Here is a 21,572-nt window from a genome sequence, read left to right as displayed (position 1 = left end):
GAGAGAAAGGGGAGAAATGGAGAGGAGCAGAGGCACAAGCTAACCCACTCTGCGGTAGCTTGCCTCCATTCTTCATCGGGACTTATGCTTCATTAGACTGTCTGAAAGAAAGACCCGCTTTCCCTCATCACCTCAATAGACTAGTCCCCCTTCTCTTCCATAGCCTGGAGGGTTCTCCTATAAAAACCCACATCCCTTACCCCCTGTTTTCCTCCTCATTTCTGCCTCCGTCTCCTAATCATCTCAACTCGCGCTGAAATCAAGCTTAGTAACGGCAGTTTTGTGAGCCCCTCTGGTCTGCTGCCTGCACCCCACCGCACCCCTCCCTCCCTCCTCCTCCTATCATCCTCCGATCCCCACCAGCTCCCCTTCTCTGCTCATTCACTCACCTTGGTCAGACACACCACCCACCCACTGCTTAAATCCCTATCAGCATGTCAAGTAAATGTCTGCCCAGCTGGGGTTGATACACATATACACACACACGCACACATACACACACACGCTGAAATATAAATGCACTGCACACACAATCTTTTGCTTGCTTCTGGGGTTTAGCCTTCCTCCCTGCTGACCCTTTTCACCCGTGTTTTGCTCTCTTCCCCTTCTCGCCGCCTCTCTTTCCCCCTCTGCCTCTCCTCAGGCACTGATCTGACAGGATGGTTTGGCTAGCTGACTATATCTGCAAGAGGTTTATCACAGGGCTTCACCGCGGCTCCTTCTGTTGCCTACCTGTTTGTATTTTTTCAAAATTAAAGTACTTTCTCTGAAAGGCGCGCCGTACCGTAGGCCATGTTCACCTCTATGTCCCATCTATTTGATTAGAAGGTTACTGCAACGCTATCCTCTAAATTTGTTACAGTAAAATCTAGTCAGTTTATCTCTGAATGAAATCTGGAGCTGAAATATCTTCGCTGTGTGTTATGAAATGGGGTCTTATATCTGCAGTATTTTGAAGTCGAGCCGCTCTACTACCAAATTTCCTTGCAGGGTTTTTTTTTTTTTGCCCAGAACAAGGCAAAAAAAAATCACCCAGTAACATTCAAGCTTATCCTGTACTACATTTTTAAGATCAATTCTGTTTGATATAGTCTACTTTGCCACGATCTACCTAACAGTTATACTGTTAGGATTACATTGTGATTAAGACATTTATTAGATGTGGAGCTCAGATTTGCCTGTTGGAGAAAGAGCTTTTGCGTTCGTCTCTTGAGTGTTTGTCTATCTGTCCACAATTGTGCTTATTTTAACATCTCATTTAAGACAAAGCGATTTCTATGTTTATCTATGTTGTCACACACTTTTTCGTGATTGGCTCTCCTGCTGGTCTTTGTCTCAGTCTCAGGGGTTGTAAAAAATAATTTGTGCTTATTTTGCTCTGTATTATTCCCTCTGCCTGAGTCTCTTGTTTCACCGCTGATGTCATCAACATAAAGGAATGCAGGGAACACTGAGCTCCTAGCAGAAACCCACAGCTTCCCTGTTTCTTCTCAGAATAAAGTGACCGTATCCCACTTTATCGTCCTCCCCTCCCCTCTGCGCCACATTTCAATCATTACTCTGATTTTTGGGGACAATGACAAGCATGGTGCATTCTCAGCAGTGCTTCTGTGAATGTGGCACAATCTTTATGTAAATGTATTCAGATGCATTCTCAGCCCCGAAGACCATCGCCTCTGCTGGGTGGTGGTGGTGGTGGAGGCTGTTCAGTCACATTTTCTCCTGTAGCACACTAGCAAGCTGAAAAACGTGCAACACGGCTGGTGAAGCACACTCTGCGAGGTGGACCCCCGCCAACGTGTCTGAGAAACCCCTATTAAACCCTATGTTTATATTAGGGCTGTGATTTACAAATGTGCGTTTTCTTGCCTTTAGGCATATGCACCCCCTATGTCGTTTTGCTTTTTCATCAGGCGCACAGCAGACAGCAATAGAATTGCAAGGACAGGGTCCTTACTGCATGTGCGCGGCGAGATGGGAAGGGGAGGGGAGCGAGAGAGCGAGAAGCGGTGTGTGACTGTGTGTGCATTTTCATCTTAGTGGGTGCTCATCTCTGGAGCCCAGTGCCCTGCTCATATTGAGATATTTCCTGAGCGCGTTGACACAATTACGCATGCGTACATACACACACACACACACACACACACACACACACTGGTCCTTTGTGTTTGGCTGTGCTCCTCAGCTGTGGTTCATCTCTAATGTTATGAACTTGGCTCCTAGCAAGTTCATTGTTATTCATTTCACTGTCATCCTGAGCACCTTGCGAGACTGGCTAACTTTTCAGCCCAGGACTATGTTTGTCACACACACACACACACACACACACACACACACACACACACACACACACACACACACGCCTACACAAACCTATTGTTTCAGCAGCAGGATGTCTATAGTCCTCTGGGTAAATGTGTGTGCTGACTGTATCAGAGGACACAGTGAGACGGTGCAGTTTGTCAATGACCTGGTTCTGCTGCATCCAACTACTGCAAAGTTCAGTTCTCGGGTGATTAGTTGCAGTGAGAGCAGATGTACAGAACGTTCTGCATAGGACTGTATTGGCTATATTGCCTTTATCTTTGTGATGTGTTGAGGATGAATATAAAATATTAAAATCTGATTTTAGTTTTGACTGCTATTTCCATCTCTGCTCATTTCATATTGAATAAAATCAGATAGAAGAGAATCTATCACATTAACTCTTTTGGTGCTGTGATTAAAGTTTTCTATTATCCCACAAAAACCAAAAACAACCTCCTCAGGCTTTTGCCTTTTTTTTCATTCTTTTTTTTTTTTTTGTACTTTCTCCTTCTGGCGTAAGAAAAGCAGGGTCTGCAGTTTGCTTAGCTGAGTCCATAAAGAGGCGTTTTAAAAAGCTGTGTTAACAGACCAACAAAGCTTTAAATGTGCCCCCCTCTGTGAGGGGGTGGTTCCCATAGGGATGTAGCATTGGTAGGCCTCTCTCCGGCCTCTCATTCAGCCCAACGCTCAGTCACGGCCACTTATGGTAGGAGGGAAAATCACACAATTCAGCCCAGGCCTGATCCAATGACATGTTTTTTTAATGAGGTGGCTCTATGTCTTTGTTTGGGCACCAAATTCAAGTCCAGACCTGCACAAGTCCTGCTGAATAAGATGCAAGACCATGGCCAGGCACAACTCACAAGAAAAGCACAAAGAGCTTCTGTTGAGCCAGTGAATAGCTCTCTAGTTTGCACTGCTCCTCACTAGAACATCAGGAGCAGCAAGCATGCAGATTCTGAGAACGTGTTCTAAAGTTGAGTTTCTTCTTCGGTTTGTCCGTTGTCATCTGTACAAATCTTATTTAAAAAATGAGAGGTGTAAGGTGTGTATGTGTCAAAGGACAAGCCCAAAATGCTTGTTTATTTTTAACAAAATAAAGTGATGGCCAAAAGCAGCGACTGTTCATAATTTCTAGCTCCTCCAATTGTGTTTTCCAGGGTCATACAAAGAGAGATTTTTTTTCTCTTTCATTTTCACCAGCACAAGTGTCTTTTTGAGAAAACGCCACACCATATATCACACATATATGTGCACATGTCATACAATGTGTGTACATCTGCGAGCGTGCCAGGCGATCACTGGCTTGTATGTTCAGGGGTGAGGACTGTCATTAAACTGTCCACCTGCATCACCAGTTTCAACCATCACCCCGCCTGGCTGTACATTCTGCTTCACACACACACACACACAGATTCACTTGGCCATCAGCCAGGATTCACATACACAAAGCATACAGTGTGTCTCCTTGCACTCGACACACCAGATTTGAAAGACTGACATTAATGCTTATTTTTTTTATATTAAAGCTACACGTTGCTAATACTTTGTGCCGCTATTCCATTTCATGTCAGAACGATCACAGACGTACAATGTTCCCATACATTTTTTTTTCTTTACAGGGAAAAAATGTCTTTGACACAGCAGTTTAGATCAGTGGTACCCAATCTTACCCTGCAATGAAGCAGTGTCTACTTATAACCTGTACTGACACAAATGTGAGCAGTTTCCCTGAATTTCCCTGAGCATCAGATTATTCTATTTAAAGTGTGCGGTATTTCACAATTATGGAGGCAAAAATGAGAAAAGTTTAAATGCAATATAAAAATGTCATTTGATGTCATTTCTTTTTCTTTGCAATCCTTTTGCTCAAATGGAGATCCTTTAAATTTCTATGGGAAAAACCAATGTTTGAAACCAAACATTTGAATTGAAACCAGTGTTGAAAGTCCTCTGGGGTGAATTGGTAGTTTCATAACGCAAGGTTACTACTTCTAAAGAAAGTCTTTAATTGTCTTATATGTAAAATAAATAATAACAGTAATAAACTCAGTTATTTCTATCTGTAAAACTAAATAAATTATGCAACATAAATAAAATCATTTTTGTGACTGCACTCTGTCATAAAGCATCTGTTGGATGAGCAGTTTAGCAGGACTTGGCTGCGTGATTGTGCCTGCCTGGGTGCTGAGGTGCTCTTCTAGCCTCTCTTACAACAAGCCCATCAGCCGGGCTGCTTGTCTCTGAATTAGTCTTGACTCTGTTCTTTGCTCACGTTCAAGGTTGCGGTAATGGGGAATTAGTATGCAGAGAAGCAGACAGACGGCCATGTGGATCTAATAGGCAACCAGACTGGAGAAGAAGACTGGAGTGGGGTTGGCGGGGGGGGGGGGGGGGGGGGGGGGGGGGGGGGGGGGGCGTGTCTCTATCTGAGAGGGCGTTAAGCATGGCCTCTCCTCCTCCTGTCCTCTCACTACCTTCCCTCTCCCCTTTATCGCCTCATTCCCCATGCCCTGTCCCAAACCTTAATGGGACGTCAGACGGACAGCCTCGCCTGAATTGTGCAGGGAGAGTCCCCCCCCACCCCCACCCCCCCAAAAAAAAGAAAAAAGAAAAACACTCCCCCATCCCCCTACCTTCCCCCATGCCCCTCTTGCTCTCACACTGCAAGCACTCATTGCTGCTCCTCTTGGTTCTAAGGGGGTTTTGAGGGGATTCCAGACACCCTCTGCTCTTCAGCCCCTCAGCCTAACTCTGCATAAATTAGGGACGTCTCCCTGGTGTCTCGTCAGCCGGTCGGGGCACCCCTGGCCCCGGGTCTGCCGTCTCCCAATCTGCTGCTCCCTCTCCCCTCATGCTGTCACCTTCTGTCTCCTTCCACCTCCCACTTCTACTGTATACTGTCAATCCTCAACATCCTCAAGCTAATATCTCCTTTCTTTAAATTTCATCTCTCCCGTTGTGTTTGGTATTTCTTCCAAAATGACTATTGCTTCCTCTCCTTCTTCTTTTTGTCAATCCTCCGCTTCCTCTTGTGCATTTTTTTTAAAATCCCTTGACACCCTCACTCCTGCCTTACCTGCTTTATATTCTCCACATTCTCTCTCTCTAGCTCTACTTTTCTTATCCTTCCAACACTGTTTTACTCAGATCAACCAAGCACTCTCCTCTCCTCTCCTTTTCAGCCAGGATATTGTTTACATCTGTCTTGCTAATCACTGGCAGAGCCTCTCTAGACCTCACAGATGTTGCAATAATACAGAGGATTAGCAGGCTTAACACTTGGGCTTATTTGGGGAGTTTTCCCGATGGCCTGGCAGTGAAACCCTGTCAGCTCGTCTGAATTTGACCTTCTTCCTGTAGTCCTCATACTGCAGCATCGCTTCTCTTTGATTTGTGATTTTTTTTTTTTTTTTGCAAGCTGTCTAGCGTGCTCATGTTGTTTTATCCAGATTGGTGCTCTGGGCTCTCACTTTGTGCAGCTACATCAGTGCCTGGGTTAAATGTAATTAGAGAGCTAAACTGCTTGACATATGACAGAGAGTAGTTTGCCAACAAACAACACATATTTTAAAGATGCTCTTTTACCTGGTTGAGTCTAAAAACACCCATAAAATCACCTGTGCATATTCATATATTTGTAGCTGCCTTATTGATGCTATTTGCATGTTCTCTCCTTTATTCTTGCAGCATTAACACTACAGTGTAGCTAGCTAACTAGCACTCTGTTAGCTGCTCACCATGGTGACGCGTGAGTCTCCCCAGTCTCCTCTGCTCTCCTCTTTAACTCAGCGCTGAAAGATAATTAGATGGCCTTCTCAGACTCAGCATCTCTGCTGCCTCTTTACGTCATGCACTGCAACCGGGTCCTGTTTTATGACCAAGCAGATCCAGCGTCTGAGACACTGCATGTGTGTGTGTCTGGGGTCAATGTATTTCTGTCTGGATCTTAGTCCCAAAGGTGATATTAGTCTGGTGTGGGGGGGCGGGGGACCCTACCACACCCCTGTGTGTGTTTGTGTTTATGTGTGTGTGTGTGTGTGTGTTAGTGCTGCTGGCGTTGGGTTCAGCCAGGAAGCCCAGACAGGCTCTGCCTTGACCTTTGACCCATGACTGTCTGCTAGCTCAAGGGTCATGCACGCCATTGATACAGACAGCTGATAGACGCACCAACAAATACACAGGCACACACGTTCATGCACTAATGCACAGCTTCCCCCAAGTATAGTAAACATTAACAATTTGGTGTGTCTGGAGAGGTGAAGACATAAACAGCGTCATCCCAGCTAGCTGTGAGCATAGAGCGCATGTGCATGTGATTTAAGCCCAGATAGCGAGTCCTCATTTTAGACGTATCCAGCTACACCTTCTATTCAAGCTTTTAAATTCCATATTAAGTCCCTGCGAATCATTAAATTTAATTTAAAAATTAGAGGTTTATGACCAGACTTATTGCAGAATTTACTGTCTTCTTTTCACTAATCTTTTTCTTCCTTGTATCTTCACAGATGCAGCCAGTCTTGGATGGCAGCGTAGAGATGACAAACTTCTGCCTTTGGACCTAACGAAGACCTAACACACTCTGCCTGTTGTCAGTTTCTCTGAACATGTTTAGCCTCAGCCACTTATGGAAAACGCAACACAGAAAAGAAGAGTCAGTTAGAGTCTGACACCATCAGAGTCTGATTAATGGTTGTCTAGTCTGCAGTCTTTGTGGATGTGGACAGGTAAGTTGGAGCCGCTTCTAAAAGGTAAGTTTAGAGGTTGAATCAATTTAAGAGCTGTCTGAAGTGTAAAATGGAAGTGCTGAGCAATATTTCCTCAAATTAGTTTCATTAGATATGGATTACTATATTTGAGACCAATTTTAGGTCGGAGATTGGATGAGACCCCAAGGGGTCCTCCTGTTCACTCAGTAATTTACATTCAAGTATTTGACTATAAAATCACTTGACAAGAGTTTGTTGCTGTTGAATTGCTTTCCCCTTTTCTGTAGGATGTTATGTATTCAAACATATTTAACAGTCTTTTCATAGTGTTATAAAGTAATTTATCACAAAATGTTAAATGAGCTTGCCTAATGCCAAAAGTGTTGCCCTGATGTGATATATATTTTCAATAAAGTTGAACAATTTGTGAAATGAAAGTCTGTCTTAGCGGTTTTTCTTTTCTCTTCTGTTTAGTTCTTGTTTCTCTATACTGTATGTCAGTAACGTTTGTTCTGTTGCTGAGATTATAGCTGAACCTCACAGCTAAAGAAAAGGTTTATTCTAGAATTTTCTTATGGTCAACAAATTCCATTGAAACAATGAATTGACCAAGAATTCCCTGCATGTGTTTTCCCTCTGTGTCACAGACTTCCATCATCCACACAAATTAAAAAGATGAATCAGATTCATCACTGCACTGATGTTCCTCTGATAAAACAAACAAGGGCCGCAGTAGTTTAAGTCAGTCCCAGAGCTCTAAATCCTCACAAGAGGTCTGCATATGCATTCATTTGCGACAGAAAATAGTCCAAATGCAAATACAGTATGTACTCCTGATTGTGTGATGGTTGCTGAAAACTATAGTTGCCAACTGTCCTAAACTTTTTCACCCTTTTTTTTTAAAAAATGAAGCTGTAGGAGCCTATACACTTCGATTACTCTGATTATTCCAGCAATGGCTGAAGGGTTGGAAGGGGAGCAGTTAAACCTAGTGGCCTAAATCTGTGGTGTCAATTAGGTGTCTTTGTGTGTGAGCAGCAGGGGTGTTGAAGCGAGTTGCTGGAGCTGAAGGAAACTGAACAATGATACACATTCATATCCACACACACACACACACACACATTGGTCCTATGTTTTGTAGGGATCACACCTCCTTTTGTTTTCCCTCAGCAGCCAGAAGAGGCGATGCCCCAGTGCCCCCAGTGTGCTCCACTGCTCTGGCTAAAATGCCCCCCAACAGCACTGTCCCCTTGCTCGCTCTGGGTTCCCCAGCCCACAGCCTCCCCCTGACTGGTCCTGACCTGAAATAAGGGCCAAGCAAGCCTCCATGGCCAGACCAGCATAAAAGAAATCTGTGTGTGTGTGTGTTTGCGTGTGTGCACCATGGCCCTGAAAGAAAGTAGAAGATTATCCCATTCTGTGTGTCCAGTCACCAGTGCAGTATTGACCACGGTGGGCCACCCAGGGAGTGTCCAGCCAGCCGTGAGATGGCCTGATATACATGCTTACTGGCCATGCTAGATTCCCCCACTCTCACCAAGGAGAAGGCCAAACCCTACAGGCTGGACGCTTTCTAAAGACACTGGAGCCTGAGTGACCCACCCTCCATACACAGATGCTCACACGCACACACACACACACATTTCACCTCTGTACAGTGAAAGACATTGCCATCAGGTCGTTTTCTGTGTCCTGTGAGGCGAGGCGGAGGTCATTGGGAAGGTGGAAAACCTCTTTAATGGTGGGAATGATACCATAACACCTATAGATAGAGTTACGGATCATGTCACATACATTCTGTATACAGCGCACAACTCTGACAGCGAGCCCTGCTCACTCCCGATGGTGAATGTGAAGAAAAAGTGTGAAAAATTGTAGCTTACTCATTTATATTTATTCTTTACAGATTTTTTGATTTGATTTGATATGTTCTCATAGCAGTTTGATCCCTAAAAATTAATAGTTGTCTACTCTGTGGAAAGAAATACAGTGAATAAAACATACTTGTATTTGCATTTTTGCAAATCACAATGATTTGCAACAACTCCCTGAGTTGTTAAAGCAGCCATTGCTGACCTTAACAAACTCTCAGGGGGCAACTAATTGGCTTTTAATTGCTCAGCTGTTTGTTTGTGGAAGGAGAGTCTCTAACATTGTGGTGCGTTAACAACACAAAGGCCTTTAACAGCTGGACAGAGCTGCACAAAGCTCACAAGCAGTAAAAACAAAAAAGAGAATTTATAGAGAGGAGTGTGTGTGTGTGTGTGTGTGTGGTTTTTCCATGGGTATAATATGGTTTATAGAATTATGGTGTCACAACAAAGCACAGGAGATAATGTAATGTGATTTTATTCATTTTTTGTTTCGTTTTGTTTATCTTTGAATTGTTAAATGTGTTGGAATAAGCAGGCTACAATAAAACAAATAAATTCAAAATGATTCAAAATTCTTTATTTTATGATTATATATATTTTTATGAACAAAGCTGAAATCATTTCTATCATGTTTTTTCTGTGATGTGAAGAATAAAACACTTTCCATTATTTTTTGTTGTAATAAATGTGGGCCTTTCGGTTTTTTAGCACGATTTTTTTTTTGCACACACACACACACACACACACACACATATGCTCACTGATTGGTTAAATTTGCCCATGGGGCAAATTACATAAACAGCACAGAAAGATGCACAGAAGGAAAAAGATTTGATTAATAACATGGAAAGAAGAGAAACAACCCATGCGAGGACACTGAAAGATTTAATAAACATAATATGAAATTATTATTTCTGTTGAGTAAAAAAAAACTATTGAGCTCAAATTGCCTTCACATTAGCTTTAATAACCAGTCCTAAATTTTTATGATGGGTTTATGTAAGTGTGTTTCATCAATTCTTTCTAGATTTCAGAAATTCTATTTTTACTTATGTTTGAGGATTATTGCATATTTTGAGACATTAAAAATAACATAAAAATTTGCTGTAAAACGCTGTAATGTTCTCCAAAATACAGTACACCTTAATATTGCAAATTAGGCTCATTTAATAGTATCTTAATTGTCCGTCATGGGAAAGAAAGGGGCCATTAGTGTGGAATGAATTCACGGCCCTCAGTGGGTGTTTAATGCTGAGACCATTTACACAAACACAGTAAGAACATATTTTAATATACAACTCTGATTAACAAGGGTTCATTACACCCACCATAATATAAGGCATCAATTCACATAAAACAGTCCAGTGTTAATTGTATCTATTTATTTCATGCTTGCATTATGGCAATGCTGACTCACTGTGAATTCATCAGCACAAGAAGCTTAAACGCCTGATCTACGAGCATTAGGAGCAAGCAGAGTGAGCACTTAGGACAAAACATGCTTTGTAAAACAGCAGAGCAGAGTGGAAATTAGGTGTGTTTTTTGTGCAAAATGAATGACTTTTATTTTTTTTTTAAAAACTTTGTGTTGATACATTAGCATCCAAAGTGTACGAGTTCAGAGAGTTCAGCTGTGGCCCACTGATGTACCATCCCAGCATGCACACATACAGAATTAAATTCTTATGTAAGCGTTCTAATTTCAGACCCCAGTGACTGTTCTCACATTCACGTGTAATGAAAGGCTGAGTTTGGAAACGTGTTGATGAGGTGTTAGGAGTGTAGGGAAGCAAAAATTGAAGGGGAAAAAAGTAATGAAAGACTGTGGATGAAACCTGCAGGTTTACAAATTGTCTTCAGGTTAGATGTGGTTAGTGAACTAGTTCAGATGTGGGAGGTATAAAACCTTTCTTAAAACCAGTGGTTAATGCGCAGTAGCTGTGTGTGTGTGTGTGTGTGTCTGCATAGGGTTCGTTTCCCTGCCTCCCCTGAACTTGGTAGCCCCCCAGACACCTCATAAATTCTGTAGACTCTGCCCAGGGTGCAGACAGAGGAGCAAGTTGGGGTTTTGGGGTGGGGGGGGTGTTCTGGTGGAGTCAGTACGTGGATGGGTGGGGTTGACAGAACGAGAGGGAGAGAAGAGGGGGCCTGCTTTCAAACAGTCCGAGAACTTGGAGCCTAGTTTGTCATGCTAACTGCAGCGATGCCATTGAATGTGGACACAGGGAGCAGAAGGTTCACAGGACCCCGTCTTTTCTCATGCAAAGTCCGTCAGGGCCTTCTCCTCCGTCCGTCTACCCGCCCCCAGCCTTTACTCTGGAAGAAATACATACATGTTTATAAATGGGCACACACACACACACACTCACTGAGGCATGGATAGGGTGCCCCTTCCTTTTATATGTGCTCATTCTGCAAATTGATAGATGGATTAACAACTGAAATAAATTAATTTGTGTGAACAGAAAATGCAAAATATGAAAATTCATGAATAACACGGTTAGCTTACAGCTTACATTTATCAGAGGCTGTATTTGAAACAAAACATAATACACTTAGAATGAGCAGTTACTAACACATCTCACCGAAATTGTAATTTTCAGGAAGAGGATTTGAACTGGAACCCTGGATCCCGACAGCATCCAGTCAACAGAAAGACTGGAAAAAGTTACAGCTGTTTAATACACACATACACCATTATAGCTATGAGAGAGGAGTGCCCTAAAGCTCACATTAACACCCATCTTAACTCCCTATGACCTTGACACTAACCTGACAGGCTGTGGCTGAAACCTGACCCAATTTTCAGGATGATTATGAAAAATAATTTTATACCTTATGTGCACCACAAACACAAATTCTATTTAAATTTCTATTTCGGTGTCTCTATTAAATCAGCCTCACTTCCCGCTAGTCTCCACCATTCACCTCTCATCTGTTTCACCTGATCCAGAGATTGGGGAGGGGGCTGCAACTCATTTAGCGATGAATCTGTTCAAATGCCAAATGGTGAAAATGTCAGCCGCAGTACAAGCACACACACCTATACATTTACTCTCTTTACATGCAAACACTCCATGCAAATGAATGCGTTACCCCCCTCAGGGGCTCGAAGCGATGAAGACAAGCGCATACTGTATATGAGTGTGTGTGTGTGTGTGTGTGTGTAGGAGCCTGGATTTATGTGCTCATATTTATGCATGCTATAGTTTCACAACCAGGAACTGGTCTCCGTTTGTACGTGTGTGTGTGTGTGTGTGTGTGTGTGTGTGTGTATGTTTGTGCCCCCTCATCTGCACTTGGAGCAGCCGTTTGGAGCCTGTATTTGATTGAGTGAAGGCCAACGCAGCCTGAACACTCCCTCTAATGGAAGAGTGGAGCCCAGCAGCTCGGTAATGCACTGACCCCAGAGCTTTTACAACGCTGCCAGCCGATAAGTGGCAATACGCTGGATCTTATAAAATTAACAAGACTGAGCTATGGGGAGAGGGAGCTCCGAGGTTGGGAGAGGATGACGTTCCTATAGCACTTGTAAATATCAGTATGCATGCACGGAGGGATTATAGCTGTTCTTTACCGAGTTTTATAGCCACGGCAGTGTGATTAGGTATTTTTTCACTTGTTTCTCAGCTTTTTTTAAGACTAGTTTATGACGAAACGTTTACAGGCTCCGTTTATGTTAGATAAAAAGCCTCTCAAGGCGTTTTAATGCTGGTGAATTTATGAAAAATGGCCGAGGATACCATGTGCTTGAGAAGCTAACACTGAGCTGACCTTCAAAGTGATGGCAACTGGATCCCAGCCAGTGTGTTTCAGGGCACCACAGGGGTGTGAACGTGTGTGTACATGCATATGTTTACTGTACATTCCCTCCTCAGCCCCCAGTGGTGTGACATCCACAGTGTAAGCTCAAAGTCAAACAGCACCTGTGCCTGGAGATGCACAGGCCTCGTATATGCAGAACACAAAGCCCCTGAAATACATGCAAAATGATATTATGGCTGAAGCCACCTTCTTACCGCATCCGAATCTGATTTAGGTCTGAGAAAGGCTTTATTCCTGTGTGCCTCCCAGTATAACCTTCTCACCTTTCTCACACAGGATCAGGATGGGTTTGTGGGTGCGGGAGAGCTGTATTTGTGTGCATTTTCACCCTTATGCGATGCATTCGTGTGTGTGTGTGTGTGTGTGAACAGCTATTGTCTGCCAGTGCTCCAGCAGAGGCTTCAAAGTGAATTATTCATGCAAGATTTGAATACATGCAAATGGTTCGCTCCCCTCTCCTGGCACAGATCCAGGTTACCTATGGCAACGGCGCCTTCAAGAAGCATCTTTTCACCCCTCCTCCTCCTGCTTCTCTCAGACACCCACCCTCTGACCATGTTATCCACACAGTGGTATTGTTTCGACTGTTGCAATACCAGGCTTGGTGGCTGCACACTGTGGGGTGGCAGGATATCCCATAATTCTCAGTCAAGGTCATATAGGCAGGAAAGGATGAACGATGGAGGGATGGCAGGCGGACAGAAGGAAGGAGGGCAGAGTCCCTCCATCCAACTGCTCGGACAAGAAGTTCAGGAGCTGGTAAAGAAAAGGAAGCGGTTTCAGATGGTGAATGATGCTATCACAGAGCGGACGCACACTCATACAGTACAGTCAGTCACAGCTCATGCGCACTAACCAGTGCAGCAAAACAGGATGAGCACTGATAAGTGTTGCAAATATATCTGGAACACTAATCAGTCATTAATTATTGAAGACAATATTTTTAAATAGCAATTATTGAAGACAATATTTTTAAATAGCAATGTGTAGTATTAAGTAATGTTTCATTAAAAATAAACTAATTTTAAGACATTAGGATTTGGGTTGATGTGTGTGGCTACTTACATCTTGTTTAATCTATTTGATGGGAGTTTAAAGAAATTCATATATACTGTGTGATCTAAATTTTCATGTTCATCTATAATCGCTGATACTTTTTAGTGTTTTTGTTAACTGTGCAACAAGATTTATTTTTATCAATTGCTTTGTAAGTTCACATAAATGAGATAAAAGTTATAAATAAATATTATTTAAAGACTGGGCATGAGTTCTAATTTCTTACAAATTTCACTTGTTATATTTCTCCTTCAATTGCATTGTCACTATAATTCTGACCCCAGAACATCTTTGTATAAAAAGAAGTGTCAAATACAACGCATAAATTATTTATAAAATATTTCAGTATGTCAATAGCCTTTGAGGTGTTTTATAGTATGGATTTCACCATTTTTTTCTTTATAACATTGCATGTGTAAAAGGCAGCATTTGCACCATTAATACAGTAACAGATATTTTACACAGAATGTTTGAATTAAATAAAACACAAAAGGATGAAGCTACAATAAAGATTGTGCCAGTGAGCGGAGGGCAGGTCAAGTTCAGGCCAGGAGTTGATCAGAGCCTAACTAACCTCAATCATCTTCGAGGAGGAGAGGCCACTCAATGCTGCCATCTACTGAAAGTGACTGAATAGGTGGTCTCACAGACACGTGGGTCAGACACGAATTCCAAGAGTATATACATTTATACTGCGATTTTACATGATTATACACGAGAAATATTTACATTGTTAGATCTGACACTTCACGGGAAACAGATGCAAAACAGAAACAATACGCTGTCCATGTCCAGATTAAGTGGAGTCTTTATTTAATGACACTGGGCGGCTTTGCTTATCACATGGCCCCCTCTAGTGGACAGAAGGACTCGTTGCTCATGGTTGTGGACAGAATCTTTATTGGATGGTCGGTTTGACATGACACAACTTTATACTTTCATCTTTGGAAATACTGTATCTTTGAAACGTACATTGCCACTGAAAGTAGAATAACTTTCTATTCACATGAAACCTATGACTGATTTAAGTGCTTTGGTGTATTTAAAATGTTCTCGTAAACAATGCAATGATAGAATTTGAACAAGAATGAGAGCACAGTAAAACAAAAATTTAAACCTTTATATGCACATACCAAGATCTTAGACATATATAGAGAGACATTTATTTATCATGTATTTGTTAAAGCCTCCACTTATTAGACATTTTAATAGTGAATCACCCTCCCTCAGTGCTGGACGGACAGTGAAACTGTGTAGTGCTGCTGACATGATCACTCTCCTGTACAATCACAATCATCACTTCACATTCGGTCCACATAGGCACCATGAAATTGGAAATGAGAACAAAGCATATAGCATAATTACCCAAATCATAAAACTGCATGATCAAGCAATTTGAAATAATCATTAAAAAAAATGTGATTAAAATAAAAATAAAATTTCTCTCCACACTAAAAACAGTAAAACCCATTAAAAGTCCTCTCTGTTAATAGATGATTAAGTTGAAAGAACATTTTAATAAAGTGCAAGCATTATCTTATGACACAACACAAAAGTCCTCCACATCCATCTATCAAAAACACAACAATCTTTATCCACATTTAAATCACTTCAGCCACCCTGATGGCGCCTCAATATCAAAAAGTTGTGATTGAGTGAACGACGATTTTAAGACACCTCTTTTCGTCTCCTCATCCTCTCTGACTGTGAATACTGACTGCGTTTACCAAATTACACAGCTTCTTTGTGCACGACAGATCTCCTGTCCACTCATCCAGTCCTCTGACATCCTGTCTGAAGGGAACAGGAGTGTACAGCAGACGATCCTGCACTGACCGAGTGCAGGGTCTCATTATTGCCATACGACAGAGTTGACAATGTCCCTCACGTCAGTCTCATCTGTGCTTTTCGTTGTCCGTCTGTCACTCCCGACCGATTCAGTGGGCGAAGTAGCTCATCTGATGCAATTTGAGCAGAAGGCTGTGTGTGATGTCAAACGTGGTGAAGCTAATCCCCACAGCAATGGGCCCTTTAAGCCAGTTCATGCTCAGCCCTTTGTATAGTCCACGTATTACTCCCTCCTGTGTTACGATCTCACACATGGTCCCCAGAATGGTCTTGTAGGATGAGCCCGTAACGCCGGCTGTCTGCATGCGCCGACGTACCACGTCCAGGGGGTACGAGGCAGACTGTCCAATCAGGCCTGCACAGGCACCGAAAGCCAAGCGCTCATAAGGGTAGGGTTGGGATCGCTTCGTTTTTTCTGGTGCGAGAGAGAGAAAATAAAAAAAACAAAGAAGGAAAGAAGTAAACATGTCAATGACACATTTTTCTAGTCAGCTAAATATCTCAAATGTCACATCACTGAAGTGAATGTTTCCATTAAAAGGAAAAGCGCTAAGGATCAGTACCTGTGTGTAGCTTTTTGAGGGTCTCATATGTGAAAAAAGTGATTCCTGCATACGGGATGACACCCAGGATAGTGGGAGTGAAGCCTCTGTAAAGGGTCTTCACACCTTCCTCTTGGGAGATCCGTACAAAGACGTGCATGATGTTGCTGTACCTGTCCGGAGACAAAACGACAAAAGTGTGCCAAAGCGTTGACCATTATGTGTGGTATTGTATGACCGCTATGCACTGCGATGATCTACTTGATTGTAATCGGAACATAACAACAGTGTCGCCTGACAGAAATTAAACAGTCACGGGCCATTTTCGATTTATGCTTCTGCAAAAGGTTTTCAGGTTGTCTCTATGGTAACCAGAGATCCCCTGCACGTTTTTTACACTCTGAGTGTATTTCTGTTTCAATCACACTATCCCGCTGTGGGTACGTTTTTAACTTATTTACTGTAAACACATTTATTGATCAGTTCCCAGTTTGTCTGCAATCAGCATGTTGACTCACAATGGTGGGTTGGGAAATAAAATCAATTAATCAATAAATACACACACTGTTGATTTCTGCCCATGGAGCTGACATATTTCAGTTCAGTAAATGTCTGCCAGTCAGTCAGCCTTCTGAAGGCCTTCTGGACAGCTGCTGTCCTCTCAGCTCACCAGGAGCTGCTGCAGATGAACAGAAACGCCCAATGCAGCTGAGTTGATGCGGATTGAAACTAGATACTATCACCATGGCAACATTAGTATCACTACTCAGTCACTTTGCATCACAAAATATGACAGTGAACCTGACATAACAAAAATCCGCAGGTCAGGGACATCAGCTTTTTTCTGTTGAACATATATAATTTAAAAAAAGTGCCCTACCATAAATTAGCCTTAGTACTCACACAGGGTGAGTTTGTTTAGAGAGAGAGCCTTGGTACACAGTAGTAAGTGCTTACATTTCTTTGGCTGTGACCGCCATCCTGGCTCGCACCATATCCAAAGGGTAGGTGAGCATAGCAGCAGTGGTGCCAGCCAGAGAACCAGCCAGGAAGCGTGGGAAAGGAGGCAGAGCTCTGAAACAAACAACGCAATAATCTGAAGCAAAAACGACACAAAAAGCTTCGTCTCTCTTTCTGAGGTCGTACTTTTGCATTATGCTGCTTTGACCTAACATGCTCACAGTGATGATGCCAGCCTGTCGATGTCTAGCACGTATGATAATTAACTTGTTCACCATCTTGGTTTGCTAATTAGCACTAAACAGAACATACAGCTGAGGCTGATGGGATTGTCATTAGCTTTGATCATGAACCAAAGTGTGGAAGAAAAGTCATCAAAGTTCAAAGTTAACACTATTCATTCTCTGGGGACCATGAATGCCTGTGCCAAGTTTCACAGCAATCTATTTAGCCCAGATATTTCGATTTAAAAAAAAAACCCCAAAACAATCCAATATTTTTCGAGTAGTTTCAGTCTGGACCAATGTGGTGGACCGACTAGAGTTTTGCTGCTACCATGGCTACAAACTCAACGTTGTGACGTTTTTACATTTAAATAAATCAATAAAATAAGACTACTGAAATACAAAGTCTCTACTCACTTTCCCTGGTAGCCGTAGTAGCCTCCCAGATGTTTTTTGTACTGTTCGTGTGAGCAGAACTGGATGGCCGCGTAGGGCATGACCCTCACCATGGTGGCGGAGTTCCCCCTCCACAGACTGAGCAGCCCATCCTTCATGTAACTGCAGTAGATGAGCCTGAAGGCCTCCTGGGGGTAGTGAGTTTGTTTGGTAAGGAGCTGCTATAGATGCCCTTCACATTTTCCCACATCTAATATCTATCCAACACGATAACCTAAATGTCTTCGAGGTGGACAATCAGGTTGTAGGACTGAACACGTGCTCAGGTGTGAGCATGGACAACGACATATACAATAATACTACAGCAGATTTGATATTACTGATAGATGTTTTCTTTTTATTTTATTTATTATTACATTTTTCTTTTGTTGTTTGATATATAAAATGTCAATCGTTCTCACTTTTAACAAATGCCTAAAATGACTTATCAGTCACAAAAATAGAAAAGTGCTCAATATAGAATTGCATAAAATTAAGAAAAGCAAGAAATATTAAGATATGAGAAGCTTGAAGCATTTATTATACCGTATTCATTCCCATTATTAATGCAGTGTGCCTTTACAATTTCATGCTGGCTGCCAGTTGTATTTGATCTCATTTATCTCATTTATATTACAGTAACTTAGATAAATCCAGAATACATCATTGATTGCTTTGTTGCCAAGAAAGAAACCGGAACTCACCTTAGCTGAGAATCTCTTTGAGGACACTGTAGAAAAACAACAAGAGACACAGTGAAGGTCAGGGTTAAACAACACACTCTCTCATGCAGGCTAAACATCCACTAAGAGGATTAGCAATTAGTTAAAAACACTTACAACAGTGTGTGAAAACTCTGGTATGAGCACAAGTTGCATTACAGAACATGATTTAAGTCTCTTACATACAGCAGCATACCGTGTGTCTGTAGAGTCTATACTTATATAAAGAAACCTTTCTGTGGAGTGTTATTCTTGCCTTGGAAAATGATCTTGGTCCGATCCAGAGGTGCAATAACTGTTTTGGCCACGGCTCCAGCAAACGCCCCGCACAGCAGGGACTCGAGCGCGGACCCCCTGGGCCTCAAGTCCTGTTTGGACACACAGTCACGTTTGCACTGCATCGCTCTGAGGACCTTTAGTCACGTTACACTGACACAAACTGACCCTTAAGATAACTGAGGATATCTTTACGACCGTCCACCTGATTACTTTTTAACGTGTTAAAAACCAAGAAAGTACATTTAATAATACATCTCTCAACATGTGACCGCTTGATCCTCACAAACATGTAACACAAACGTCACACAATTACCAGCTCAAACACTCCCGTATCTATCCCTGAGCCAAATCACTGCAACAGAACACCAAAGTCTGCACATGGATTAGAGCCAGAGTGACTCAACTGCTCTGACAAAAATCACAAGAGATAAACCTGACTGGCGCTTCACTGGAGCAGAGCTGTTTATTTGTGTGTGTGTGTGTGTGTGTGTGTGTGGCTGTGGGCGTGTATGCACATGAGCAGTCGTTCAGCTGGAAAGGACAGCTGAACCCAATAAACAATCCCACTAACCGATAAGAGGAGCATTTGGCATGAATAACAAACAGCCAGGGGAGGGAAGATACAGTTTAGGATTTCACTCGAGTCTGTGCGTATCTAGGTTTTTGATTTATTACAGTTTAACATACAGCCAATAAACTGACCTCCTGGGCTAAGTATGCTGTCTGGTTTCAACTGCTGTCAACCAGTGGCAGAGAGTAACTAAGTACATTTACTAAAATGATATATTGAAGTAGCATTTTGAGATACTTGAACTGCTACTTCTACTCAACCACATTTCAGAGAAAAGTATTGTTCTTTTTACTACACTACATTTATTTGATTACTGAGTATTTTAACTTTGGGTACTTAAAGTATACATGCCATACATTTGCATGTTTACTTAAGCAAAATCCATGACTTTAACTTGAACTATAGAGTACTGTGGAGGTGCAACATTTCCTTACTGGTCTGAATACCTTTTTATTTGGTACACTTATTATATCTGAAAATAAACTTTAAACTTAAAAAAGAAAAAGGCTACACATATTGTCTCATTTGCTGACATACCACAATACTGTCATAATACAACAAACATGTGCCATGCTTCTCGTAATTCAACGCCACGCACTGTAATGCTCTGTAAACTGAGGCCAGCTTTAGATTAGCTGGTATCTGCCTGCTATTTACGGCCGTGTACTCTGTAGACATGTCCTTCAAAGTATGTATCATGCCAGTAAGGCTCTACGCCACAACAACAGCTCCACAACACTGAGCAATGCCCAAGAGCCACACAGTATGGTTTGTCTTAGGGTTGACTGAATAATATCACAGGGGGGGACCACAGAACAATTTGACAAATTGTGTTCTTTGAAGAATATTTACATACACTGTCATGATAAACATGGCCTAAAGTGTAACACTGTGACGGGTAGGTTTTTATCACTCTCTGGTTCACGACCAGATTGTATCACAATTTATGAACAAGCCATATCCAAAATCCTCTAATGTGCCATTACAAGTGACATTTTTAACCATTTGTATTCTTGTGGAACATGTGAATGGGCAGCAAGTGTGCTCACCTTTGCTTGGCTGGAGGGTGGCAGAGTCAGCACGGTGGCCTGGGCCACGGGCAGACGGCTCGGATGGTCATTCACACGATGGGCCATGTGTGCCCTTCACAGGTTATCAAGTCTGTCAACACACTCAGTCACTCCTCCAGGAAAAACCACTGCAGAGAAACATACATAGGAGAAAATAAGACTGGGCAGTTAAAAAGACAGTTAAGAAAACAACAGCCCGTCGTGTCGCACTGCCTCATATCATCATGTGAGTACGTGATTGCACGCATGCCCATATTGTGCACAAACAGCCTGGCTTGTAAACAGGGTATTGCATTTCAAAACCTGTGCTGTGTAATCCGTCGTTACTGTTCAGCACATAACCAAACACAACGTTCGTATTTCTTAGTCATCAGCCTGGTTCACTTGGCAGTGTCCTAATACTGATGAGTGCAGATATTAACTTAATGGCCACACCTCAAATAGCATAAATCAACTGCGAATCATAGTTACACAAATAATAAAATAACAAGTCTGTGCTGTGATCCAGTAAAATCTGGCCGTTCAGTGATTAAATTCTGCATTTTGTTACCTTCGTCAGTGTTATAAAAGACTCCGTGTTTACAAGTCTTCGATGTGTTGTATCAGTCAGTCACCAGTCTGTCCTGCACGTTCTTGCACACATTTCTTGCTTGCTGGCTGGAGGCTGGCTCTTATAACTTGCAAACACGCTGCGAGGTGCCTGCACGTCTTTTCACGTTGTTGACGTTTCTGAAGATAGATTATCGTAAAAGACAGGTGTCAAGCTGCGGCAGAGCGTGTTGTCTATTTATAGACGACGCCTGCGAGAAAACTGTGCTGCTGTGCGGTTCTGCGCGCAAGATTATTTGGGCATTTCAAGGTCTTAAAGAAACTGGGACAGCGTATGCGATTATTTTGGACTACAATACCCATGAGAGAGTTGTTTTACTTAGGTGAAATCTCGCGAGTGTAGCTACAACATTGGGTTGCCAAGTTAGTAAAATGTGTAACAGAAACTCTGTAACAATGTTTAAATCACATTTTGAGTTTCACAGCAGGGTTGACCCCAACCGCAATCACGTTATAACACCCCAAACACCAAATGCATCAATATATGCAGATATTATCTGGCTAATCAGTTCTACGTGTGACGTAAAATGATTAATTGAAA

The 21,572-nt window shown here is 42.3% G+C and overlaps 1 protein-coding gene and 1 long non-coding RNA gene across 3 annotated transcripts in view; one reads left to right on the top strand and one right to left on the bottom strand.

Moving 5' to 3' along the window:
- The window catches only part of LOC124061156, a 37,600-nt gene extending 30,169 nt beyond the window's left edge, over positions 1 to 7,431 (top strand). The window contains exon 4 of the long non-coding RNA XR_006843686.1: positions 6,816 to 7,431. This is a non-coding gene — a long non-coding RNA (uncharacterized LOC124061156). The remainder of the gene's footprint in view (positions 1 to 6,815) is intronic.
- A 7,217-nt stretch (positions 7,432 to 14,648) lies between these two features.
- On the bottom strand, positions 14,649 to 21,315 carry LOC124060968 (mitochondrial coenzyme A transporter SLC25A42-like). Of its 2 annotated transcripts, XM_046392419.1 has the most exons (8): positions 20,973 to 21,315; positions 20,402 to 20,550; positions 18,759 to 18,870; positions 18,485 to 18,510; positions 17,763 to 17,929; positions 17,119 to 17,235; positions 16,183 to 16,334; positions 14,649 to 16,034 (listed from the first exon to the last, which is right to left on the bottom strand). In XM_046392419.1, exons 2-8 carry the CDS (start codon positions 20,486 to 20,488, stop codon positions 15,709 to 15,711), a joined length of 987 nt encoding a protein of 328 aa, XP_046248375.1. In that variant the 5' UTR covers positions 20,489 to 20,550; positions 20,973 to 21,315; the 3' UTR covers positions 14,649 to 15,708. The 2 variants fall into 2 exon arrangements, with proteins under 2 accessions (XP_046248375.1, XP_046248376.1); XM_046392420.1 differs by lacking the exon at positions 20,973 to 21,315 and having other exon boundaries at positions 20,402 to 20,817.
- Between the last annotated feature and the right edge of the window lie 257 nt (positions 21,316 to 21,572).

Source organism: Scatophagus argus, chromosome 6, assembly GCF_020382885.2.
Source record: "Scatophagus argus isolate fScaArg1 chromosome 6, fScaArg1.pri, whole genome shotgun sequence".
Lineage (NCBI taxonomy): Eukaryota > Metazoa > Chordata > Actinopteri > Scatophagidae > Scatophagus > Scatophagus argus.
Note: the sequence above shows the minus strand (reverse complement) of the source record. Positions and strands in the feature narration are given on the sequence as shown.